A 26,817-nucleotide genomic window follows, 5' to 3' on the forward strand; every position below is an offset into this window, starting at 1 on the left:
CACTTAGTAAGGCTCCGCTGTCCACCACAAATCTATCTTTTTTTTAAATGGCAGTGCTTATGAGACTCATAGGAACTTGTACTCACGGCCACCGCTTTTGCTATTAGACAGCAAGGTAGCAAAGAGTAGTATGGTAGGTTAGATTAGTCTCCAGCTGTATAGTTAATGAAGCGTACAGCCAGGCTACTATAGCCTGGATGCAGCTTAAAGCAAGGCTAATGAAAATATCAGCACCCAAGTGCCCACTTTCCATAAGAAGTTAACCAGTTATGTAAACAATAAAACGAAGGCAGCAACTAGACTGACTTATCTTTTTTCAGACCAGTAGCCACGATTAACCGAATGTTGTTTATTAAGTTTTGCTACAAGTTTTAATGGATAGGGGAAATTGGTTAAGCCTTGTCCACTGTGTTGTAAAAGTCAAAACATGAAAGGCATTCCCATTAAACAGTGTTTTTAGTTTCGTAATGGTGAAAGCATTTCACACATATGCTTCCCAGAAACTTGGATCAGTTCATCTGGACGCAGCATTTAGTAGGAGAAGCCTTTCGTCACTCATCGAAGTGACCCCCGTCAGTCTCAGCTGACTGCAGGTTTCCCTGCCCTTATAAGTGGCACAGTTGCATAACAACCAACTGACAAAGTCACTTAGATGAGTGATGAAACGTTTCTCCCACTAAACGTGTCCAGATGAACTGATTCAGCTTTCTGGGACTTCCTTCCCTAGATTACTGAGCATGCATCACGACAAACGTAGACTTCCTTTCATATCTCTCCACATATTTCCTGCTTCAGGCACTGTGGCGTTTTAGCGTATGCTTAGCTCTCAGAGCCCTCAGGAACACGTAAATCCTTTTTCTTGGGAATAACTGAATTAAGCCAGCACAGTAAAGGTGGGTACCCGCTGGACATGTGGCCTTACACATTCTTTTATACACCTGCATGTATAATTTATCACACTCTCACACTCACACAAACCACTTTTCTCTTGTGCCAATACTCTCGTTTCCACGACTGGTGCCATCTTGAACTTGGTGCAGATTTGAGAATAACAAGTCAGCTGTCCCCAGTCAGTATTAAGCTGATTGATATTGTAGGAGTTTACACTGTACACTAAGTATATATGTATATACACATACATATATACACCACGTGCATGTTCTGTATGGTGAGATTCCAGTTATGTTTTATGAGGTGTATGCCTCCACTGCCTGTAGTGAGGGAGCAGGATTTGGGAGCAGATTTGTTTTTATGTAAAAGCAGCAGTAATTACAGTGTTCTCTGCTAAAAGCCTTAAGGTGTTGCCATCAATTACCTTTACATACAGTTTCTATGCATTTCCAAATGGACTTCAAGTGCTTTTCTACTTTTTTTTCAAACGCCAGTACTTCATGACAAATGATGTTCTGGGTGTAAAAGCAAACCAAATATCTCAAAATGTTGTCATATGAGGTAAGCTCGTACCTGCCATGCTTGGTTATGTTACATGGAAGAAGCTTTATTTTTCTCTTTTTTTGGATGGAAATTTAATTATAGGTTCTGAACAAGTATAGGGGAGCCATATATAGTTACAATTAGTATTGTGTACTTATGTTACTCGGTGTTACTGTTGATATCTCAACGATATATTGGAGGCTTTGTTTTATTTTGCTACAACTGCGCAACAAGATTTTCAATTTTTTTCCACAGGACCCAGATTGAATGAAATCACTTGTGCGGTGGGACATATTTTGAACCAGACAAATTAACGAAGAACTAATCTTAATTAAACTGCAGCTGTTTGGTTGCAGGGGAGAAAAATATTGGATTTTTTTTTTTTTAATGGTATTTTTATTTATTTTTTTACGTTTTTGTAAACATTTCGTTTAGTTTTCAGAAGTAATGTGCATTCTTTTTCTGGAATGTGTTGTGAATTTATCATAATCTACATACATTTTTTGAGAATATGAAATAAAGCTGTGTTAACTGTTGAACAAAGCCTTGTCTTCCTGTGGTTATGTTACAGGTAGTAGGTCAGGCAGAAGTGGTTGTAAGTGCAAGGAGACAAGCACACAGTACACATGTTTTCATACTGGGATTTTATTGAGACAACAGTAATGCTTCGGGGAACCACAGTAAATGTCAGAAGGAATAATGACTGGTTGGGGTTCTTGCAGGAAAGCTTTGGATACCTCATAAAAGTAGGCTAATGCTAAGTAGGCCACTCCAGCATTGCTCAAGCATCCTAGATAGGCGCACAGGACACTAGCCGAGAAGCAGAGAAGTTGTAATTTTACAAACGCGTCAAGTAAAAGCCATTTTTAAAAAGGCCGTTGACTCACAGAATGTGCAAATAACTGCACAGCCCTCCTTAAACCACGGCAAAGTACTCCAGATACTACGGGTATCAACAAAGAAAGATTAAGGCATCGGTATTATTGCTTTTTGTGGGACATTTGTTTTAGGCAGTGACTAGTCCATAATAACGGCACACTAAGATGGTTCATATACTTGATGTCTTACCAAGTTAGATGGTTTCCCTGTCAAGACACAAATCTAACAAAATAGATATTTCTAAAATGAGCTTCGTTAAAGGTCATAGTGGCAGACTAGTTAGTGCAAAACCTTGTGGGAGGCCTGTGGATCCCGTAAAGCTCTACTTTCTATTGGCCACTTAAACTTAAAGCTGAAATCCGTGGTTTTTCTCCGTTATCAAATAGGTATTATAGCCATCTGAACCACAGAGTCAGGTTACGTAATGCTAACTGACATTTTTCAACGGGTGGGACGAACACCGGTGCAGCGGCAAACATGTTCCTACTCAAACGGGAAAAAAGGATTGAAATGTGGTGACTATTTAGTGATGTCTCTGTTGCATAGGTCATTTACCAACTCAAGCATGGATATTACAGCATATCAGTGTTCCCATATGGTTTGATGGAGTTTGTGAAACATTAGACTGCTTGTGTTGGTTTTGGTCCAGGGATGCTGTTTCTACATGGGTGGGAACTGTTCCCTGTTGAGCTGACGGCACACACACACAAAAAAAGACTGCTACACCATGTTTGTAGTTCTCACTGCCAAAGGGAAGGACAGATCAGGGGAACCACGGATATCAGCGTTAAAATGGGGGAAAAAACAACAACAATACTCTTATATGTGTGACAGAGCGAATTAAAATACAGGAAGTCCCCGGGTTACGAACGAGCTGCGCTTTTGAGTCTGTTCTTAAGTCGAATTTGTATGTAAGTCGGAACAGTTACGTACAGTTCACATCTAGCATCGATTTGTCAAATGTTTGTCTTAGTGTTAAAGTAGTGTAGCGAATTCGGGGGGCAGCCCGGGAACCGCCACAGCCGGGACGGGAACCCGTGTCTCCCGCTCCGCAAGCCACAACATTAACCAGTCGACTAAATGGTTCGACCCGTTAGTCAAGGACCAACGTGTCTACTTATTCATGCACGTTACAGTATATAGTTGTCCTAAAACATCATAAAAATAATGCAGTAATAATAAATCTAACTACAGTACAGTATTTATAATTGAGAGAGAGAATGTGTGTAAAAAAAAAAACTTGATAAAGAAACATTTCTTACATTTCAAACTCCCCACCTGCCACTGTCCCGGGAGCGGGTCGCGAGCGGCGGAGGCCGGCTGTTTGACGCCAGAAACGAGAGCCGGCTCGGGGCTCGCCTCCCCGCCTCACCGGGTAAGCGGAAGAAAGAAAAAACGGTAAGAGCGTTTCACCTCTCTGGACGCTTTATTACTTCCACTTTCGTTTCAATCGTGATCGATTTCCTTTCCTGCGGTGCATCACCATCCCTTGCATCAGATTTGCGTTTTGGAGTAAGTGAAAACAGCGCACACAACAACAACAACAGCGTTCCCGGCGCTGTCCGACTTAAGCTGGCGGCGACGCCGTGGCCTTGTTCTCCCTCGGGCCGACAAACCACCTAAAACGCGGAGTGTTTTGAGCGTCGCGCAAAGTAGTCCGTCCGTTCGTTAAGTACGAACCATTGCGTGTGACTCGATTTTTAAAAACAATAGGCTTTCCGGAGGTCAGAAGTTGGACGTTCGTAACCCGGGGACTACCTGTACTGCACCTTTAATTTTACATGATTATTCACTATTCAGCCCTTAAAAAAACAAGGTTTTAACACATTTACCAAAAGTAAAAACAAAAAAAATTAAAAATATTAGTCCTGTGATTGTGAAGGCAGGAGGTTGGTATTGTATTGGTGACTGCCTATTTAAAGTCTTAACAGCTGGAGCTCAGTGCGTGAGGTGGGGCAGCAGAGTTAAAGGTCAGGGGTAAGAGGGGATAGAGCTCAAAGTGCCAGTTCAGCCATGGCCCGCTCCAGAGGGTCACTGGACCAGTAGTCTTGGTCCCAGCCCAGGAACCAGCCTGTGAACGTAGGTGGCTCGAAGCCTTGCTTGATCCTTACGATGGGTGTCCTGGGATCTCGGTTGGCTGGGTCTGTCTCAATATAGCGTGTCGCTGGGGAAGAAGACAGGTTGGATTATTATCGCTAAGTACAATGAAATGTTTACAAGTTGGTCGGCTTTTTCTATAAAAGTGCACTGTGTCACAGTTTTACAGTACGATTCTTTGCAGTTTGCCTCTTCAAAATTGTAATATACATAAATATGGCGGATTAAAAATCAACAATAATACCACACTAGAAAAACAACTCTAGATTTCCAAATTTCTGACATAATCTGAACAGGCATAGTAAGTGAACTGCATGATGGAGAAATGCAAAAGGTTGTCTACTAGCACTTCTGCATGCATCATGTGTGACAGTAGGCCTGCATAGTCAATGCAAAATTTAATGTCAGATATGGTGATTAATTTCCTTGATCTGGCGAGTGTAAATACTAAAACTGATGAAACAACAATAATGGAAAAAATAAAATTCCTGTGAGCTGAGAAATATTTCCACATGAGAACAATTACATGCCAATTTTGGTGGAATACCCCTTTAAATATAGACGATGAAAACTTAGTAACCTTAAACATTAAATGTTGATGGGTTAATATTTTTAGGATTCCTCTGTAATATTGGTGCAAATGACTTCTGTTATGGACTTCATATGCACTTCACAGTGAGGCTCCACTGTATGCAGTTTTCCTCACAAGGACATGCCTCGCTTGACAATGGGATATTTTTTTGCCATGTTTTCTTACCTGAGGGCATTGCCTCAGTCTTCTCCTCCTCTTGAGCCTCATTGCCAATCCAGACAAACACCTGAGGACGAGATACAGGATGGAAAGTTAGTTGAACCTTATTTTCCCTAACAGCTCCACTAAATACACACCCTCATGGAGTCATAGCTCTACTCGTTTACCTGCTCCCAGGTGTCCAGGATCATGACGTCATCAGCGGCAAGATCATCTTGGGTGATCTCCCCGGGTACCTCTTCAATCTAGGTAAAGGGAATGGATAAGAAATAGGGTCCCAAAAGTGGTTTGGACGACACAAGCGTTAAGTTTCAAATCTCAGTTCCCAATGTAAGCCACCAATGCCCCTTTCTGAAACAATAGGGGACTTACAATGAAGTTTCCGGTCTTGTTGGAGCAAGCGAACAGCCTGGGGGGATGAGCATCCATCTTGTCCTTGAGTCTAGTGGAAGTGCGGTACGCAGTCTTTCCTCCCAGAGCCTCCCAGAAATCATCTGCCAGCCCACAGCAGACATACAACACAGCTTCAGTCATGGCTGGATATATATACTTATACCAAGAAATATCACATTTAATCAAATATTTGCCATGGCACTAATCAAGCTCAATTATTTTTGAATGGGTAAGTGAACAAACTGTATGTACAATAAATGCTATTATAATAATGTATTACCAAAGCAGCGACGCTCTGCTGATGCAGTGGAGCTAAAGTGATGACTAGTGCCCCTAGTGGTTGCAGTCGTTCCTGTGATTTCCTCCTTCCCACAAATTAACTACAATTAAGTAATTAATTAAGAATGGTTGTTTTATCTATCTATCTATCTATCTATCTATCTATCTATCTATCTATCTATCTATCTATCTATCTATCTATCTATTTACATATTATGTCATATTATATTGCTCAAGTTTCATTATAAATATCCAATGAAGAAATTAAGCAACCTTTGAAAGTCATGTGATGACCTTCCACATCTGGGAAGAAACTTAAGGCCTGATGAGAACGAGCCAGTCACATACATGTTATATAAATATGATGCAATTCAATAATATCAAGTATTGTATTGGGATGAAATTCAGACATTGTTATATCATGATACAAATTATTGTCTAAATTAAAGATAATGAGAATCAATCGCCTACAATTTCACACAAAATGAAATGTTTGAGGGGAGTATAATTTGATAACTAGTTTTGGTCTGTTGATATACTTTAATTATCAAACAGTTCAGTGTGATGAACTTCAGTTGGCTTGTTGAACATGGTATTTCTGTTTAATGTGAGCAGAAGTAATGATATCGATATTGTGCAACATCCCCTATGATTATTGCGGTTACATTTTCCATATCATCCACTGTTGGTTAAATATACAGATGATTCAAATGGTCATTTCCTCCATCCTCCATCTTCACTAATGGTTTGTAGATGACCGGAATATAACACTACATCCACCCAGTCTGGACGCCAGCCCACTATGTAAAAAGTAAATCAGCTCTTTTTGTTTAGATCAGTTTTGCTATTAAGTTGTTAAGTTTCCTTTATTAATCCCCTTGGGGAAATTCAGTTACTGCAAATTAACCCATCCTAGCTGTGATCTGTGTAGCTAGCAGCAGTGGGCTGCTGCCTTCATGCCCACTCCAGTTCATTTCCCATTGCCTTGCTCAGGGGCACAGACAGGAGTATAAACCCTAACATGCATGTCTTTTTTGATGGTGGGGGAAACCGGAGCACACGGAGAAAACCCCACGGGGAGAACATGCAAACGCCACACGGAAGACGACCTGGGATGACCCCCCCCCCCCCCGTGGTTCGAACCCAGGACCTCCTCGCTGTGAGGCGACAGCGCTAACCACTGGGCCATGTGCCACCCACTAGTCAGTAAATACGAACGAGAACGATAAAATAATTTCATGCTCTCTCTCACCGCTCTCTCCTCCTTCGGGCAGCTCGGACGCAGACACTCCCAGGATGTCACACAGCTGCTGCGCTCCTTGTTTTTCTGCGTCGCTGGCTCCTACACCAACCCACATGAACGAGCCCCCCGGGGTCACCAGGATGAAGGCATCATTGGAATTAAGGTTGGACGCCACTGGGTCAAGCTGGATAAATGCGGAGATCTCAGATTAACATGCGGCATTTGACTGGTTTTCTACAACACATGGTAATTATTATTGTCATCCAGTTTTATGTTGGGACTCGTAATGTGGCTGTGTGGACTTACCTCCACAGCTCGCGTATGCCCGGTGGAGTTGGAGCGCACCTGGAACAGACGAACATCGGCAGGGGCAGTCTGACCGCCCTCTCTGGACGTACCTCCCTTGTACACCACCATAGGTTTCCCTCCAAACAGGCTCATCAGATGGGCTGGCTCCTTACCCTGGACCACTCTCACCTAACAAACAAACAAACAAACACAGACAACAAAATAAAATGCACCAGTTGGTTGGTCCTCACAGTAGATCAGGGCTACTCATGCTCCAGCACTCTGCTGTGAATTCGTGAGTTCTGATGAGTTCTGGTGAGTTCTGGTGAGTTGTTATATGAAACTCAGAAAGAAAAGTTAAAGTGGACATGATACTGTTTTTTCATCCAGCTGTGTCTTGGTGAGCATGCGCAGCTATTCCCAAAACATCTGCAGCAAGTCACACACAAGAGGGCAGTATTGAGCTATGCCAGGTGTTCAGTGTCAGAGTTCATGAAGACAGATTTATAGATTTAAATTGAGGACGCCCGGTAATGACGTCATCTAAGTCTGACGGGCCTGCAAGACAACATACCCCGCCCAAAAAAAAACAACAACAACAACAACATCATGGTTGTCTCAGCTTGCAGTTTTTCTCATGGTCGTTTTCCTGATAAGATCTTCTGCCGTGTCAGCCGACAGAGCAAAACATGACACGCATCAATGTGGGAAATTAACGGATACTCAGTCGATCAGTTTACATATTATAAATTCTTATAATTGTAACCGGTTATTTTCTTGCTCGGTGCGGGATTCGATACGGAGTGCACTGCGTCACAAGGCGACGTCACTAACCGCTCGGCTAAAGGGTCAGACCCGTTTGCTAGGGACTACCGTGTCTTATTAGTAGTTACATAATTTTCTGCGGACCGTCTTTGTGCATTCAATTTGTTCATAGTTAATTCCCATCATGCCATGCGTCTGTCCAGCCATCTAACAGCAGGGTTTCCTGTCATTACACAGTTACAGGAAGAGGTAATCATCCTAAACAAGTTATTCTTCCTTCCCTTCGCTTTGTCAGACTGTAGGAGTGCACCCAGGAGAGTGCGGATCTCTTGCCAGTCGCACACATCTCCCCTCCTCCGGCGCACGGACATGGCGACAGACACCCACCTACCGGGAGACGGGAGATTCACGCGCATGCGCACAGAAAACCCAGTGGTTTTCCTGCCATCGTAAGACTTCTGCACAGGGCCCAGCTCGACTGAACCAGAAATATGAGGGGAAAGGTTGTTAATGTGCAGCGATCAAGCTAAGAAACAAAAATCTACCCAGTAAAAACGCTTATCAGTCTGTGGATGTGCAGCCTCCTATAGGCCGACCCTCACACCAAGGCGACCAAGTGTGATATGATATGACAGAGATCAGCAACCGTCATTTCGAAGCCCACATTAAAAGACTTGAAATGCTTTTACCCGTCGCGGTTTTCGGGATGTGAAGCGAGGGAGGGCGAGCGGCTGCTCTGCTGACTGACTTTCAGTCTTAAAACAGCGGTAAGAAAACAGCTCAGCCACGGGAGATGTTCATGTAGCTGCCGAGATGGTTTCCAGCTGTGAGTGTGGATCAATCCTACTCTTGAAACTGCACTTTTATTGCCCTGGAGTCCTAACACTGGACACTATGGCGGCGAGGTGAATAAGGTGAATTATTTTTTGTTCATCCAGAGTTTCTCCAGTTTTCCTGTGCTGAGAACAGCAGTGACGACTTGCTGGCTGGCGAAATAGTGTAACAGCCACGGGTGTGTAGACTCGCTAGGCCTTGGCTAACGAGTCGGACCCTTTAGTCGACTGGTTACCACAGTCGCCCGTGGTGCGGGGAGCCCGGGTTCGCGTCCCGGCTGCGGCAGTTCCCCGCTGCCCCGAATTCTCCACAATAGGGTCGACTTCTCGTTTACTTTCTAGACTCTCACTTTGGTTTTGACACTGCCGCTGCCCGATCTGACTCAGCCTTAAGATGTGAGTCGCGCATGCGCATGGTTGACCTACATCAGGCAGCGACTGAGAGAGCAGCGTTGGTTGAGCGATCTAGAGAGTGAATGAAGAGCGGGAGCGGCAATACATAATAGGGTAGGACTTGGATATAGCAGCTTTCAGTTTAAAAATGGTGTCTTTATCCAACTAGTCTCAGCTCACGAAACGACCGTTCTCAGTTCACTAGTTAGCGAGCTGAACTGAACAGTCGGCCGTGTTTCCGTTCAGTTCAGTTCAGTGAGTGGGGCTACGCAGTCAGAACCCCGGTCAAGCTCTGAACGATTCCATGAATGAATCTTTTGAACGAATCTTTTCAATTAACTGATTCTATTGAGTCAGTACACTGAAAAGAACTGCTTTGCCCATCACTAATACCCCACAGGCTACCGACTGGTGCAGATGATGAATGTGACATTCCTACAACTAGCTGTCTCAAAAGTCTCAAAAGTCATAAAAATGTGGGACCTTCATAAGTCTTAATGAAGGCTTAACTGTCCAACCCCCAAGGTTGGACTACCATGGGGCTCGAACCCAGAACCTTCTTGCTGTGAGGTGACCATGCTAACCACCGTGCCACCCTACCCACCCCGTGCCGGAGTCTATATTAAGAGTCTGTATTATTACATTAATGGCTGCTAACCATGACATTAGCTTCAAATTGTGCACACTAATTAAAGCTTTATTTTAGATGCTAAAGTTATGTCCTATTTCCATGCATTATCATGCAGCTTATCGTTGTCCCCACGAGTTATGTGAAAACCATTTATTGACTATAAAACATGATGATAGCGGTTCTCCGCTTATTGGTCATTACACAGGCATGCCACGTCACCAAACACAATGTGAACAAGTTCAGCACAAACAACGAATGTTTACATGGGGAGGGAAGGGCATTTTAGAAAGCAGAAATAGTCACAAGGCCTCACATGAAATTGAGATAATACAGGGCCAGCACGAGGTCCAAACTAGTACACCATATATATAATCAGCTGATCGGTCCTGTCTCACAGTCAGAACAACAACTTGTCAACATTCAATCGATCTAATGCACATCTAATGTGCGTGAATTCGGCTATCGAGTATTTCAAGCTTGCTCATAAGGCGGTCCCCATTTCAAGTCAGGACAGTGTTTTCAGACAGGAAGGTATTTTATCTGTGGGCTGAACTCACAGGATCAGGGAAGGAGAGGGGAACAACCCATAAACATCCCGGCTTGCATGTCCTGTTTGTGGCTAGCCTTGATTACTTCAATTAATTGCAACCAGCTCATTTCTCACATCAGGGCGAAAGTGTCATCCAGAAACTCGGCAGAAGTGCGCTAAAAGCAAGAGTAACATGCCCCCATCAAAACTGAAATTTTTGTTTTCATGAAGAAAGTGTGGGAGGGGGGGAGTTTACATATCAATATAATACCTCTTAAAAAGAAAAATCTTCGATGTTTATTTTATTTATTTGGCTTTTCTTTTTTTTTCCGCCCCGATAGTATCTGGCCAGTTACCCTATTGGAGCAGTGACCCGGACCGGGTCACTGCTCCACCCCCTCTGCCGATCCGGGGAGGGCTGCAGACTACCACATGCCTCCTCCCATACATGTGGAGTCGCCAGCCGCTTCTTTTCACCTGACAGTGAGGCATTTCACCAGGGGGACGTAGCGCGTGGGAGGATCATGCTATTCCTCCCAGTTTGCCTCCCCCCCCCGCAACAGGTGTCCCGACCGACCAGAGGAGGCGCTAGTGCGGTGACCAGGACACATACCCACATCCGGCTTCTCACCCACAGACCCGGCCAATTGTGTCTGTAGGGACGCCCAACCAAGCCGGAGGTAACACAGGGATTTGAACCGCCGATCCCCGTGTTGGTAGGCAACGGAATAGACCGCTACGCCACCCGGACTCCCCTTGATGTTTGAAACATTGTGCCATTGGCCCTGTATTGGATCATGTGAGCCAGAGAGAGAGAACAGGGAGAGAGGAGGGATGATACCTGAGTGGTTATAGGAGCACCAACAACCTGAGGAGACAACGATTGGAAACGATTGAAGACAGAGGAAATGGGACGAAGATGAGGTTGGAGAGAAGAAAGAATGAAGACACACAGGTCAAAAAGAGGTAGTTATTGGGAAAAGGAAGCAAGAGGAGACTCAAGATAAATACAAGATGGATTAAAAAAAAAAAAGTGAACAAGGAGCATGTACATTTCAAAGCCCTTTGTATTACCTGCACAGGCCCGCCACCAAGCTCCTCATCCAACTGGGCAGTAAGGATGGCTGAAGCCCCGATTTCATCCTGGCTTGAGTCCATTCCCTGCCTGGTGGAAACATTCAGATTCAGGATACTTCATAAAATACTTTGTGATATTTCCTTTGTGTTGTCTGATACTGCGAATGAACAGAATATTACAAAAAAGTTCATAAATATAAGTTTCATGGCCTTGTGCATCATCCATGTTTCTGTTGTGTCAAGGCGTGAAAATCTTTGACCTTTTTTTTGGGGAGGGGATTTTTGTACCCCCTTTTTTTCCCCAACTGTATTCGGCCAATTACCCGACACTTCCGAGCCGTCCCGGTCGCTGCTCCACCCCCTCTGCTGATCCGGGGAGGGCTGCAGACTACCACATGCCTCTTCCGATACATGTGGAGTCGCCAGCCGCTTCTTTTCACCTGACAGTGAGCAGTTTCACCAGGGGGACGTAACACATGGGAGGATCATGCTTTTCCTTCCCCGTTCCCCCTCTCCCCTCGAACAGGCGCCCCAACCGACCAGTGGAGGCACTAGTGCAGCGACCTGAACACATACCCACATTCAGCTTCCCACCCACAGACACGGCCGTGGCCGCCAAGCCAGAGGTAACACGGGGATTCGAACCGGCGATCCCCGTGTTAGTAGGCAGTGGAATAGACGACCACGCCACCTGGACACCCCTTATCGTCTTTTTTTTAAACCTTTGTCTTTCCTTTCATGTGCATCTCCCCTTCATATAGGTGGCTTTAGTAGATATAATGACCACAGTTGTACTGCATTAAGAAAGGGCATACAGGCCTGGTGATTGGTTTACTTTGTGGTGACTCCTTGCCCAATGTGAATTCCTTATTTTCTCACCACATGTAGATAATGTGTCCCTGGCGTCCTCCATGGTGATAATTGTACAGGATAATATAGCTGTCCCCTCCATAGAACTGTCCATATGTGGATGGATCAACTGGCACCTTGTCCGCTCCCTCAATACGCCAGATCTGTCCAAGCAGAGGGAAAGAAACAGAGTCAGACAGACAGACAGACAGACAGACAGACAGACAGACAGACAGACACCATTTCTGAACAAACCTGGGGAAAAACAGGTGAATAAATGCATTGCACCAAACAAAAAGTCCCTTAATGCAAAATAGTAGCAGACAGATTCTGGGTTAACCATGTTCTTCTATTTTAACATCACTTTATCTGTTGCTTGATGATTAAAGACTGGGAGTAAAAGTGGCAGTCATTTAAAATCACACCATATGACAAAGGAACTGGTGGGTAAATACTTTTCTTCATTAATGTTGTGAAAAAAAAATTATCTCAGAGAATGAATCTTAATGAAAGCCTGAGTGGAAATTCTGTTCTGCCAAATATGAGGTCTGAATAAAATTATTGGAGTTTATTCCAAGGTCGTGGAGAACACTGGTCTCTGATTGGCTGGAGGGTGTGAACGACATCTTCTGTCTCTTTTCCTGTGCATGTGAATGGTGTGATGTGAGTCTCCCCCATGTGCATGTGTGGTCTGTGTAGTCTGTTCTCCTCCCAGGTCTCCATGGTGATGGTGGTTGCCACCCGGACACTGCTTGGCATCCTCCTCATCACATTCTTTATATATAGCTTATAAATCCATATAACTTTGTTATCCTGTTTCAGTGTTATAGCCTTTTCTCACTCCGATGTCTAATATCTACATGGTGATGGGGGTAACATGCAGCGGCGCCCCCAGAAATGTTTCATAGGGGTGGCCAAATGGGGCCACTGAAAATCTTGGGGTGGCACCATGACCAGCACCTAATGTAAAATATCAGATAGAAGCATATTATGCCAAATCAGAAGCATATTCTGCATATGCGACTCGTAGCTGGGGGGGCCAGTGAGGGGGGGGGGGCAAGGGTAGTATCAGAGTGGCCGTAGCCATCCCTGGCCACCCCTTGGGGGCGCCACTGGTCACATGGCTCGGGTCCTGGGCCGTTCCGGTGGCATCTGGACACTGCTTGGCATCCTCCTCATCACATTCTTCATATACCGTTCAAACTTCATACGCTGGCCACAAAGTCAATATGTAACCATAGCAACAGACTCTCATAGCAGCAAGCCCACTAAACATTAAAAGCTTTAGCTTAACCACTAACTTTTGCTCCCTAACCTTTTAAAGTGGCTATCAAGCGATTTTCGTTCAAAACACTTTCTGTAATAGGAGGTCAAACTCTTTCTACATCCTGACAGCTTGCAAGTAGATGCACTGAGAAATGAATCAGATCTCCATGGCCGCCCTAGTTCTCTGTACTCGCTCCTTATCAGCCAATAAGGAGAGTTTTTCGCAAGCCGGCGTCTCCATTGGACCCGTGTTGTTGTCAATCAGTTTGCGGGTCCATGAGGCTCTTAGGTAGACGGGGTGGATTATTTTGCAGAAAGTTTTTCACAATAAAACGGGTTCTTGCTAACTTGGCCCAATATCGTTTACAGCCACTTGAAGTCCAAAATGTTCAACAATAAGTAAGTGATTTTTTCTTTAATTCTAATTCTTTGGTAAGTGACCAAGGTATAGGCAGGATAATCCACTCCACACCTTGTCTTGGATTATTCCTTACCTATACGTTTTACCATTTCTTGTCAGTCAGGCTCTTTTCCCTGCACACTGTACAGATTACATTCAATATTACTGGCATCGTCTGCCCTCCTCACCTGTTTCTCTCCAAGTCCGTCATCCACCATGCCATGTTGGGCTGCCATGGCAGGGGAGTCGTGGAGGGTCGCTGCATCGAAGGCCACTTTTTCAATCTTGGCGATGCTGTTGGAGATGTAGGCCACGCCCAGGCCCTCTGTCTGGTCCTTGTCCCGCCAGTTTTTGAAGAACTGCTTGAAAAGTGGCGTCTCTCCCATCTCTGGCAGGATCTGGACTTGTGTGTGTTTGGGGTAGCCCATCTTCTTGATAAACTCATCCGCTGCCTTCATGGCTGCCTTACGTTCGTCAATGTTGGCCTCTTTGCCTATAAGGATGGAAAAAGTTTGATGTGCTTAGAAACTATACTCCACAACACCACCCCCCCATCTCATTGCAAGCCTGCTATGGGGGTGCCTTGTGCCGTTTTAAGGAAAACAACATCCAATTTTTCCAGAGGCTGAAGTACCAAAACATGGCATGCAGTTTGGACAGACAACTACAACAAGTAGTGTCCACTTTTGTACCATGAAAAACCTTTGTTTTTTATGCAGGGGACAAAAGGATTCCCTGTGGAAAATGTGGACGGTATTCCCAGTATTTGTGCTGTAAAACTGTCAACACCTACACTGATGGACACAACCCAAATAAATGTGTGGCTCTCACTGAAATTAACAACATTTTTGGGGCATCCTGGGATGGCTATCTATGTCAACAATACAAGTGGTCATACAACGTCATCCTTGTCTAGACTGTATTTCTGATATTTTGGCATTGCTTGATATGCGGAGCAGCCTCGCTAACCCTCTCCACTATGCCAGTGAGTTTATTTTTATTGTTTATTTTTTTTTGGATTTTCCCCCTTTTTATCCCCAGTTGTATCCGGCCAATTACCCCACTCTTCCGAGCCATCCCGGTCGCTGCTCCGCCCCCTCTGCCGAGCCAGAGAGGGCTGCAGACTACCACATGCCTCCTCCGATACATGTGGAGTCGCCAGCCGCCTCTTTTCACCTGACAGTGAGGAGTTTTACCAGGGGGACATAGCGTGTGGGAGGATCATTATTCCCCCCAGTTCCCCCTCCCCCCTGACCAGGCACCCTGGCCGACCAGAGGAGGCGCTAGTGCAGCAACCAAGACACATACCCACATCTGGCTTCCCACCCACAGACATGGCCAATTGTGTCTGTGGGGACGCCCAACCAAGCTGGAGGTAACACGGGGATTCGAACTGGCGTCCCTGTGTTGGTAGGCAGCGGAATAGACCGCTATGCTACCCGGATGCCCCGATGCCGGTGATTATTTTATAAATTGTTGTGGCAGCAGTGGGCAAAATAATCTGGTCCATTTAATTCAGTCCATCCTTTCGTTTTTTTTTTTGTTTTTTTTTGTACCCTTCATTTACCCAGGAACTATTCTTTTTTTATTTCCACAGTATGCACACTCTTTTTCTGGACTGCTTTGCTTTCTCCATATTCACAAAAAAACAACTGAGCAGCTTCCCACTGTTACCACAGTCTTCCCCTGGTGGCCACTGGAAAGCTCCACTGGAATATTTTTGGGGTGACGCGCTTTGCTCAAGGGCACATTAATGGTGGTCTTGGAGGGAGGTGAGAACATCACTCAATATTTTTCCACAACTTGATTTCCTCATCTAGTCGAGGAATGTGAACCAGCAACATTCAGGTCACAGCCTTAACTTTTCATATATTTAGGGGAAAAAACTTTAATAAACTTTATGTGGCAGTGGTGAGTGGGATCATTTTAATTTGGTCTGATACCCATTCAGGTTTTCAAACCTATTGCATTTTTGGGGGAAATCTCGAGTTGCTCATGTTTACTTTTTTATAGACATGTTTCAGCAGAAGGAGCAGCTTCTTAGCTTTAAAGGCCCGCTAACTGCTCGTGCTAACTGCTAACTGCTAAGATGGCGAAAATGAAACAGTCCACTATCCAATTCAAAAAAGGTTTGAACTTGACTGACCTTTCCAGACAAAGATCTTGCCATTTGAACCATGATCCAAAATGAAGCAGTCGCTGGACTCCAAGGCACTCTGGGAGAACGGGTTTTCTGCTGCCACCAGGGCAATGGCCATCTCGCCACTGGAATTGGACACCTGTCAAAGGGGAACATGAGTGAGAGGTGTGGATTTGGGTCACCACTGACCCTATGAAGTCCCCCCCCATTTTTCTCCCCAACTGTACCCGGCCAATTACCCCACTCTTCCGAGCCAACCGGGCTGCTGCTCCACCCCCTCTGCTGATCCGGGAAGGCCTGCAGACTACCACATGCCTCCTCCGATACATGTGGAGTCGCCAACCGCTTCTTTTCACCTGACAGTGAGGTGTTTCGCCAGGGGGACATAGCTTGTGGGAGGATCACGCTATTCCCCCCAGTTCCCCCTCCCCCCTGAACAGGCGCCCCGACCGACCAGAGGAGGCGCTAGTGCAGCGAACAAGACACATACCCACATCCGGATTCCAACCCACAGACACGGCCAATTGTGTCCGTAGGGACGCCCGACCCAGCTGGAGCTAACACGGGGATTTGAACCAGAGATCCCCATGTTGGTAGGCAACGGAATCGACCGCTACCCTACCCGGACGCCCCTCCTATGAAGTTCCTTCATCAAATATAGTGTTACAGCGAAATGCAGTTCACCTGGGACCAATGAGAGCAATAACTGCCATGTTGCTACCCTTTTCTGTCAATCGTAAGAGGTTGAGACTGCAAACATGTAAGACCAGTGTGAGTTTCCTGACTTCCTCAATATCAGCATAGAATCAACATTTACCCTGCAATGGCCATGGAGCAGGATTGTGGAACAAACACTGAAAACTGCAAGGGCTGACTGTTTGTGAACGGCCATGGTATACCCTCAAGTAAATGTCCAATATGGGACAAACGATAGCCACTGTCATGCTCAATGACCACATGTATGTCTGTGGGCTTATTCCTGTTGTCTCACTTTGTAGAGTTTGGCCCTCTTTCGGTTCGAGGCGTCCGCTTTAATATCATCAGAGGCCCCTTCAGGCAGATCCGGTTTAGGGCCCAAGACCTGAGAATAAAAGAGGGAGAGGATCCGATGTGCAATTTCAGGATAAACATGGGGATTAGGGGGTTGAAATGATAACGAACAAAAAAGACAGTAATTCAGATAATGCACCTATAATTTGCTGATCTCACCTCCAGCATTTTCTCTCTCTCCACCCCTTCATCGCACACGTAAACACGGGCTCGCCCGCTGCGCTCGTTGTCACGTATACCTTTGGCGACCTGGGTAGCTTTCAGCTTCTCAAAGCGGTTGCTTTGGGAGCCACACCACTGGTAAATCTCCTATAGAACAACAATATGAGTTAATTGAAGGGTGGATGAATAGATAAGGGAGGAGATAAACATTCTATAATGCCACAATAATAAATATCCAAACTTAAAAACACACAGCGTCCTCATGGATATCTGATACGGAGCTGTTATAAACCTCTAAGTCAACATGGCCATAGGCAGAATAAGGGAACAAAAATGTATGGCATGCAATGTAGTATAATTAAATCATTAGATGGGAAATTCAATGCTGTCTAGCAATTACAAAATATGATAAAATTTGTCTTTGCTCAACAGGTTCCTGCATATTATAATGTATAAGAAATGTTGATGTGATTGACACAAATGGCTTCAGGCCTACTCACACTTCCCAGATCCAGAATGAAACAGTCTCCCTGATTGAAGCTGTCCCAGCTGACAGGCACCTCTGTTGCCCTGACAACGCGACGACCTTTGACCTGCAGCACCCTTTGCATAATGGCTTCATTGGTGACTACATGCTTGAAGCCAGACGCTACGCCCCCTTTCTGGAATAAAAGAGTGTTGTCCGTAAGTAAATATTTGCCGTCTTTAAAGTTCGTCACATGTCTGTACAGAAATGAAGGACAGCATAAAACTGACACAATCACATTATTTTCAATGGGAAATATGTAACGCAAAATACCTACCTAGTTAGTATCAGTAGGAGCTAACATTTTTACAAAACTTGAAAAACACTATAGTATATATATATATATTTGTACATTGTTCTTGTAAATGAAGTACACTACCACATAATGGCAGATACAAAAAAGGATGCACCCCTCATGTATATACACATTAAACAAATAAATGTTTAGAGATGTGCAGTATTGTTTATACTTTGCAGGGGATTTCTAGTGTGTGGACATGAAATCAGTTCAGATCTTACCATGTATTTGATTCCAGTCTTGAAATAGCCCAGAAAGGTTTTGGACTCATATCCCTGGACCTCACGGGACTGGATTGGTTTCCCCCCCAGGAAGTCATCCATCTGGACCGTAAAGATGGCCGCCGAGCCGCTCTCATCCTGGGTGCAGTGGTCACCTGAAAGAAAGGAAACAAACACAAAATCCATATAATTTTTTTTCTACCCCTTTTTTTCCCCAAATGTATCCAGTCAATTACCCCACGCTTCTGAGCCATCCCGGTCGCTGCTCCACCCCCTCTGCCGATCCGGGGAGGGCTGCAGACTACCACATGCCTCCTCTGATACATGTGGAGTCAGCAGCCGCTTCTTTTCACCTGACAGTGAGGAGTTTCACCAGGGGGATGTAGCGCATGGGAGGATCACGCTATTCCCCCCCAGTTCCCCTTCCCCCTCGAACAGGTGCCCCAACCAACCAGAGGAGGCGCTAGTGCAGCGACCAGGACACGTATTCACATCCGGCTTCCCACCTGCAGACACGGCCGATTGTGTCTGTAGGGACGCCCGACCAAAAGTAACACGGGGATTCAAAACGGCGATCCCCATGTTGGTAGGCCACGGAATAGACCGCTACACTACCCAGCTGCCCCAAATTCATATAAATTTTGCATTAACAGAAACTAAGCCATCCTGTTTTTCAGTAGTCATTTGGTTACCATGCAAATAGCATGTTGAGCGTGAGCTAGGTCCTTGCATAAGAGCCGAGGACTCAATAAAGGAAGACAATATGTCTCAAAATCGATTGCAAAACCCAGTAAACGCTTAAAGTTATGCAACATTCCCTTTTAAGGCACTTACTCTAATGTATAAGTGACAAAGATAGTTATATACTCATATAGATCCGGCGTACTGTTAAATGCTATGCTGTTCTCCTAATCAATCAAGTTTACTAAAAGCCATTAGGATCAATACAGCATAAAGAAAACCCTGACCAGCTTACTCCACTCTGCTTGCCTCATTTGCATTCCTTCATTTGTATAATTGTATATAATTGAAAGAAAAACACCAGGGACCAGATTCTTACTGTCAATATAGTTCCAGTGTTGAATCTAGGCTGATAGCGAGTGTTCATCAGATACTACATTACCTTTGCTAAACTATATAGAAAGCGAGCATTGATTTGGGCCACAACATGATTACAGCATACACACTGTTTGATGTTTAAGAGATTAAACATTATTCCGTGCTGGATAAAGAACAAAGGCGATCACCTGGACACTTGGCTTTGATGTGTTAAACGTGGCTTTTAGCGCCTGATATCAAGGCCCTCTCCTCAAATCACCTGACACCATCTGACACCGCTGCCCATAAGGAAATGCTCCTTTCATGCAAATAAGATAGATAGGGAGTGATTTCCCTGTGCCGCTCTCACCCAGCCAGAAGTGGAGGTCGTACTGCAGGTTTCCGGAGCGCTGCTTGATGGTGTTGAGGATGAGGTAGGCGTCGCCGGTGTAAAATCCCCCGTAGAGGTTCTCCGGAACGGGCACCAGCTCGAACTTCTCAACCCTCCACACCTGAAGGCCCGTCTGCTTACCAGCCCGCTCAAACTCTGGGTGGTGCGCTGCCATCCTGCCGGAGAGGAGAAGGAGGTTACAGGCAGAATAGGAGGTCGGTCAGCTGCTGCTGCTGCTGCTGCAGAGGTGAGGAGAGTCGCCCCGTGAGTGCGAGAGAAAACCCCACGCGTAAGACGCTTGGTCTTGAAAAAAATCTTTGGCCACTCCCTGAGCCAGGCCACGTTGCCATGGATACGGAGATAATGTTTATAGTTATAGTGGGCTATTAATACCAGTGACTCACCGGTGCCCCTGCACATGGGGTGTTTCCTTCGGTGGGCAGGAAGAGGAAGTGCCGTGAGCTGTGATTCAGCCCAGGCATGGGGGCATGAGCAACGGTGACCCATGAGAAGACGTATACAGAGAGGAGCACAGGAACATATAGCTCATTCCCTGTATAATCTATATATATATACATATAGAGTGTGCGTGTGTGTGTGTGTGTGTGTGTGTACTACCACTCTCATATCTGTTAGCTTAAAGGACGGGGAGCTGTTATCAAGACTTTGGAGAAGGTGCCGGTGCTGCATTGAATTGTCACCCACTTCAAGTCACCGTGGCATGTGTGGCTGTTTGAGATATTTAAGACGTTAGCTGAGCGTCTGGTTAAAATCCCTCTGACGGCCATCTGTTAGTTTGTTTTTTTGGTAGAGCTGCAGGACAACGAAAGACGAGAAAAGCAGCTGCTGCAACAGTTTGCTCCGACAAGTTTTACATTCCCAACTCAGGGAGCCAATTTTCTGCTCCAAAAACTGTCCACAACATGCAGGCAACCGAGGTTGTACCTTTCTTTTTTTTCACATTTCCTAAGCTTCTAGGAAAACAAAAAATGAAAAACTGAAAAATTGCGGGGGGGGGGGGGGGAGACAAGCAGACAAAGTTTTACAGTAAACGGAGATACCCGCAGAGATACCCATCAACTAATTGCCCACACTATACATTTTCCAGGAGGGCAGTAAACAAACTCTTTGGAAAGAGTAAACGTCACGTCTGAATTCTGGTGCTGCTGCTCTGTTGCATTAATTAAAAAAAAACGCCCCCCCTCCCCCTCCCCAATTGTATCCCCCCAATTACCCAACTTTTCCGGGTCGTCCCAGTCTCTGCTCCACCCCCTCTGCCGATCTGGGGAGGGCTGCAGACTACCACATGCCCCCTCTGATACATGTGGAGTCACCAGCTGCTTCTTTTCACCTGACGGTGAGGAGTTTCCCCAGGGGGGATGTAGCGCGTGGGAGGATCATGCTATCCCCCACCCCCAGTTCCCCCTCCCCCCCTAACAGGCGCCCCGACCGACCAGAGGAGGCGCTAGTGCAGCGACCAGGACACATACCCACATCCGGCTTCCCACCCGCAGACACGGCCAATTGTGTCTGTAGGGATGCCCGACCAAGCCGACCAAGCCATGTTGGTAGGCAACGGAACAGACCGCAACCCTACCCAGACGCCCCCTAATTTGAAAAAAAACTTTAATCTACTCACACATATATTACAGCAATTTACATCATCTCAAGTTATAACACAGTCAAACAAGTCTTCCCTAACAGCTACGAGTCAGCTATTCAACTGTTCAAAAAGTATACGTGAAAGTATTATTGGTATGAATATGTTATAAACCAAAGATAAAGAAAAGACTAGTTCTAGGTTGCTTTTTTTCTTCTTCTTCTTTGGTGAAGAACGTCTGCTTCCTGGCCCCTTCTGCTCAGTTTGCCAGCGTCTGAGCAGGAATTGCAAGAATCTTGTGCTAACCTTGGAGGGGGGGGAAGTGGTTCCAGAAGCACACCGCAAGGCCTTGAAATCTGAGGCTCTTTTTTTATCCCCCCATCTCTGGTCTCTGTTATGTAATGCCGAATCTTTCCACAACATTTCCGTACTATGGAATGTTGTAATTAAACAAAGTTCGCTCCTTGGTCCTGCTAATTGGCCCGTGTATAGTTTCAGTGTCTGAAACTTGAACTATTCTGCCAGCATGTCCGTGCGTCCATTGTTCTAGGACTCTGGCCTGAGAGATTTTACAGGTTATACAGAGAGAGAAGTAAACGGATGCTGAATGGGGCACTTTGCCACCAAGTGCAGAACATAGTTATTGTGCTAGACTTATTATACGTCAGTCCTTTGAATGCAGTTATTATATGTCTTCCAAGGAAACTCTGCTGTGATATGTACCAGTGCAATAGTACGCATCCTGCATTATTCACACCATGTATAATACTATCCCCCGTCATATGTGGAGTCACGCGGTCCTTGGACCATGACCACGTATTGACAATCAGAGTCTGTTGAGTCCTTTGAATCCAAACTTAAAACTCATCTTTTTGCCTTTAAGTTGAGTGCTTCACAACCTGTACTGCATGGCGGGTCGATTTCTGTCTCAATGATGTTGGGCTACACAAACAAAATTGACTTGACTATTGATCCCAGCTGCAAATTTGTCTCCGAGCCAGTGACGTCAGAAAAGGACCCAGAACAACTGTTGAAGTGGGCAGCGGAAGCGAATGTGATTCTGATGATGACTAGAAATGGATAACGCTGCTACTAGCTTTATATTAGCACATATCTCAATCAGTAATATTGATGCCATTTTTAACATGCACCACAAACATGACAGAGTGATGAGAAAAACTTAGGTGAATCGGTAAAATCTTGAAATTGGTATTTTATAAGTTGTGCAGACATTACAGGGCCACACGCTCCTCAGGCCTACATGATCTGTACGCGAGAAGCCATTTATTTAAAATGGCAGGTTTTTGTGATGTAAAAGAATGACATCAAGATAAATCATGTCAGAACCTTTTCCACCCTTAATGTGGAATTGCAACCTATAAAAGCGACAAACAATCAAACATTTGAGAAAAATAAAGTAAAATACAAAACCTATGACTGTGGTTGCATAAGTGTGCACACCCTGTTATAACTGGGGATGTGGCCGTGCCGAGAATTAAGTAATTACATACAAACTCATGTTAAATAGCAGTTAGTATAAATCTGCCATCAATTTAAGTGACTGTGATTAACATCAAATAGAGTTCAGCTGTTCCTGGAGGATTTTCCTGACATCTTCTTGGTTGCATCCAACTGCAACAGCCATTGTCCACGAAGAGTTTACAAAGCATGAACAGGGTCTCATTGTTGAAAGGTAACGATCAGTGGCGCAGTGATTAGCGCTGTCACCTCATAGCAAGAATGTCCTGGGTTCGAACCCCGGGGTTGTCCAACCTTGGGGGTCATTCCAGGTCGTCCTCTGTGTAGAGTTTGCATGTTCCCCCCGTGTCTGCGATGGGTTTTCTCCGGGTGCTCCAGCTTCCCCCACCATCAAAAAAGACATGCACGTTAGGGTTAATACTGCTGTCTGTGCCCCTGACCGAGGCATGGCAAGACAAACTGGAGTTGGTCCCCGGGTGCTGCACAGCGGCTGCCCACTGCTCCTAGCTACATAGCTAGGATGGGTGAAATGCAGAGTGTAATTTCCCCACAGGGATCAATAAAGTATCTCAAAAGAAAAAAAGAAACCCAGGAGAGGGGTACAAAGATGTTCCATGGGACACAGTGAACACAACCATCAACAAGTGGAGAAAATATGGCACAACAGTGACATTACCGGGAACAGGATGTCCCTCAAAAATTGATGAGAAGTCAAGGAGAAAACTGGTCAGGGAGGCTGCCCAGATCCCTACGGCAACGTCAAAGGAGCTGCAGGAACTTTTGGCAAGTACTGATTGCTCCCTACATGTGAAAACAATCCCCTGTATTCTTCATATGTCTGGGTTATAGGGTAGGGTGGCAAGATGGAAGCCTTTTCACACAGGGAAAAACATCCAAGCCCAGCGACTTTTTGCACAAAGGTACATCCAGTCTCCTGAAACCACATGGGAAAATGTGTTATGGTCTGATGAGACCAAGGCTGGACTTTCTGGCCATAAGTACAAAAGATTTGTTTAGTGCAAAACAACACAGCACATCACCAAAGGAACCTCATACCCCATGGTGAAGCATGGCGGGGGCAGCATCGTGCTTTAGGGCTGCTTTTCTTCAGCTGGAACTGGGGCTTTAGTCAAGGTGGAGGGGATCATGAATAGCTCCAAATAGCTACCAGTCGATTTTGGCACAAAACCTTCAGTGGTTTGCTACAAAAGCTGAAGATGAAGAGGCATTTCACCTTTCAGCATGACAACGACCCAAAGCATACATCCAAATCAACAAAGGAGTGGCTTCACCAGGAGAAGATCAGCATTGTGGAATGACCCAGCCAGAGCCCAGACCTGAATCCAACTGAGAATCTGTGGGGTGACCTGAAGAGGGCTGTGCACAGGAGATGCTCTCGTAATCGGACTGATCGACGATGTTTTTGAAAGGAATAGTGGGAAAATATTGATAAGTCAAGATGTGCAAAGCTGACAGACCCTCACCCAAAAAGACTGAGTGCTGTAATAAAATCTGAAGGGGCTTCATCAAAGTATCAGTTTAGGGTGTGCACACTTATGCAACCAGGTTATTGTACCCCGGTTTGGTCGGGCGTCCCTACAGGGTAGCCGGATGTGGGTGTGTCCTGGTCACTGCACTAGTGCCTCCTCTGGTCGGTCGAGGCGCCTGTTCAGGGGGAGGGGGAACTGGGGGGAATATCGTGATCCTCCCACGCACCACGTCCGCCTGGTGAAACTCCTCACTGTCAGGTGAAAAGAAGAGGCTGGCGACTCCACATGTATGGGAGGAGGCATGTGGTAGTCTGCAGCCCTCCCTGGATCGGCAAAGGGGGTGGAGCAGCGACCGGGACGGCTCGGAAGAGTGGGGTAATTGGCCAAGTGCAATTGGGGGAGAAAAAAGGGGAAAAAACCCCAAAAAAGATTTTAAAAAAAACAGATTATTCTAAGTTTTGTTTTTCTTTCCTTTAAAGGTGTCAGTTTGCTTTTCAGTTTATTTTCATAGGTTACAATTTCAACAACAACAAAAAAAGTGGAAAAATTTGGAAATGATTTATCTTTGTTTCATTTTTTACACCACAAAAACCTGCCATTTTACTTTTATATTCACTGTACATATATATATATTGACCAGAGATTATATGACTCTTGTGAATCAAAACATTGCCAAAATAACAAATTGACTGCAAGTACCCACATCACCTAGTTTTCTGCCGTCTAGGAGGTGAATGTACGAAGCCTTGCAGAACTGAAGACTTGGGCTGAGTAACCAACGCCCTGCGAGCTTCAGTAACGTGCTGTTTCAGGGCAACACCGGCCTGTTGTTTGGGGCCTGCTGCTGCTGCTGCTGCCGTGAGCTGTGACTGGCTGTGAGAGGGGTAGCTCGGTTGACTCAACAAACCACAGCTGAGAGCGCAAATAGAACAAACCACATGACCCCCGGTCAGCGCTTCATAGGCTGATGTCTCTCACCCAACTCTGCAGAGCCGTAGGAGTGACATGTTAAAAACCTTCCTCCCGTTATTAACGCTCTTTGTCCTCCCCTCCCCCACCCCCACACCGGCATGAAGTGAATCAGTCATTCCAAGACTCTCCGGCCCCGGTGATTTAAACCCCCCTCCCCCCGTTGGCCAGCTCACACTAGCCTGGTCTGGTAGCAGTTTATAGAAAACATGGTGTGTTGGCTTGGCAATGGGGCCTTCCCCCTGAGGCAAACGTGTAGAAATGACACACAGATCTCGATCAGTTTAAAGCGAGGGCGACAGCAGTTGCAGAATGCCTGTCTGAAATTATTATTTTGAGGGGGGGGGGGTATTCAAGGCGTAACAGGCTTGTTTTGCAGCGGGGAGAAACTTGGTGCTTTTCGCCGTATTTCAGTATCCCCCTCCCAATTCTCCCACAGCCGTGTAAAAGAGGGATTCCTCTTTTAGAAAGGGGATACTGGATGACTCATTTTCCCCATGCATGCCTCTGTCATCTGCTGAGATTGGATCAGCTGCCCTCCAGCCTTTGCTGGGGCCCACTGGATAGCAAGCACTCTGCTCACTTTAGTGGCCGCCTCCTTCCCACCGGTTCCCCCTTCATGTGTTTACACAATGCAACGCGCAACACAGAGAGGAAGAGACGCATAATCAGGCTGCGGTTTATGACATAGCAAACAATGATCTCATTATATGGATGGACATTTTACTTCTGCACCCGGCACAAGGAACTATCTATGGGTCCTAAGTCAAACATTTGTTGTATGGTTTCTGTTCTTTCTCTCATTTATTTTATGACACATTAAATCAGAGAACAGAAGGTGGAGAAACGAACGCACATACTGCCGTCTTTTCCGGCACATGCATCCACCCAAAGCACACACTTGTGTACGATAATGTCCCCCTGACACAGAGACAAAGTGGTGCTTGTCCAAGGCCCCAGTTGACACTGGAAGTGGAGTGAGGTGTGAGTCCATTAGGTGTCCTGTCATCTTGGGCCCCCTCTCACAGCTAAGTGTGGATCAGACTGTGTACTTTCTGACTGGCCACCAAAAAGTCTGTCTCTATGTCATTATTCTATATGTCTCCTTTCTCCTCTCCTTTTTAAACCCCCACTCCCCACCCCCACCCCCAACTCCCAACCCACCCACACACAAGATGATGACAACCACATACAGGATGTTGACATAGCGACCTGCTCGGTGTATTGATGCGCAAACTTGGTTTGGTTTGGTTTGGCTGTGCGTTTCCATGGAGATTGCAAATGTCCTTCAATATTTGGACGGTGTCCAGGTGTTGAGCACTGCCAAGCAGGTATCGCAGCTTTTC

At 45.6% G+C, this 26,817-nt stretch overlaps 1 protein-coding gene across 2 annotated transcripts in view; it reads right to left on the reverse strand.

The window, feature by feature from the left end:
* Positions 1-1,807: 1,807 nt before the first annotated feature.
* LOC130122028 (gelsolin-like) overlaps positions 1,808-26,817 on the reverse strand; it is a 25,644-nt gene continuing 634 nt past the window's right edge. Inside the window, exons 2-16 of one of the 2 annotated variants that reach the window (XM_056291045.1) lie at positions 19,913-20,109; positions 18,505-18,659; positions 17,960-18,121; positions 17,457-17,606; positions 17,239-17,328; positions 16,254-16,386; positions 14,296-14,600; positions 12,472-12,605; positions 11,590-11,680; positions 7,383-7,553; positions 7,086-7,260; positions 5,534-5,655; positions 5,329-5,406; positions 5,168-5,228; positions 1,808-4,477 (exon numbers count right to left, since the gene is read on the reverse strand). In XM_056291045.1, coding sequence (XP_056147020.1) covers positions 4,308-4,477; positions 5,168-5,228; positions 5,329-5,406; positions 5,534-5,655; positions 7,086-7,260; positions 7,383-7,553; positions 11,590-11,680; positions 12,472-12,605; positions 14,296-14,600; positions 16,254-16,386; positions 17,239-17,328; positions 17,457-17,606; positions 17,960-18,121; positions 18,505-18,659; positions 19,913-20,108 — 2,193 coding nt within the window. In that variant the 5' untranslated portion in view covers position 20,109 and the 3' untranslated portion in view covers positions 1,808-4,307. Of the gene's footprint in view, positions 4,478-5,167; positions 5,229-5,328; positions 5,407-5,533; positions 5,656-7,085; positions 7,261-7,382; positions 7,554-11,589; positions 11,681-12,471; positions 12,606-14,295; positions 14,601-16,253; positions 16,387-17,238; positions 17,329-17,456; positions 17,607-17,959; positions 18,122-18,504; positions 18,660-19,912; positions 20,173-26,817 lie in introns of both variants that reach the window. The other variant, XM_056291046.1, reaches the window with a different exon arrangement.

This window comes from Lampris incognitus, chromosome 12, assembly GCF_029633865.1.
Source record: "Lampris incognitus isolate fLamInc1 chromosome 12, fLamInc1.hap2, whole genome shotgun sequence".
Lineage (NCBI taxonomy): Eukaryota > Metazoa > Chordata > Actinopteri > Lampriformes > Lampridae > Lampris > Lampris incognitus.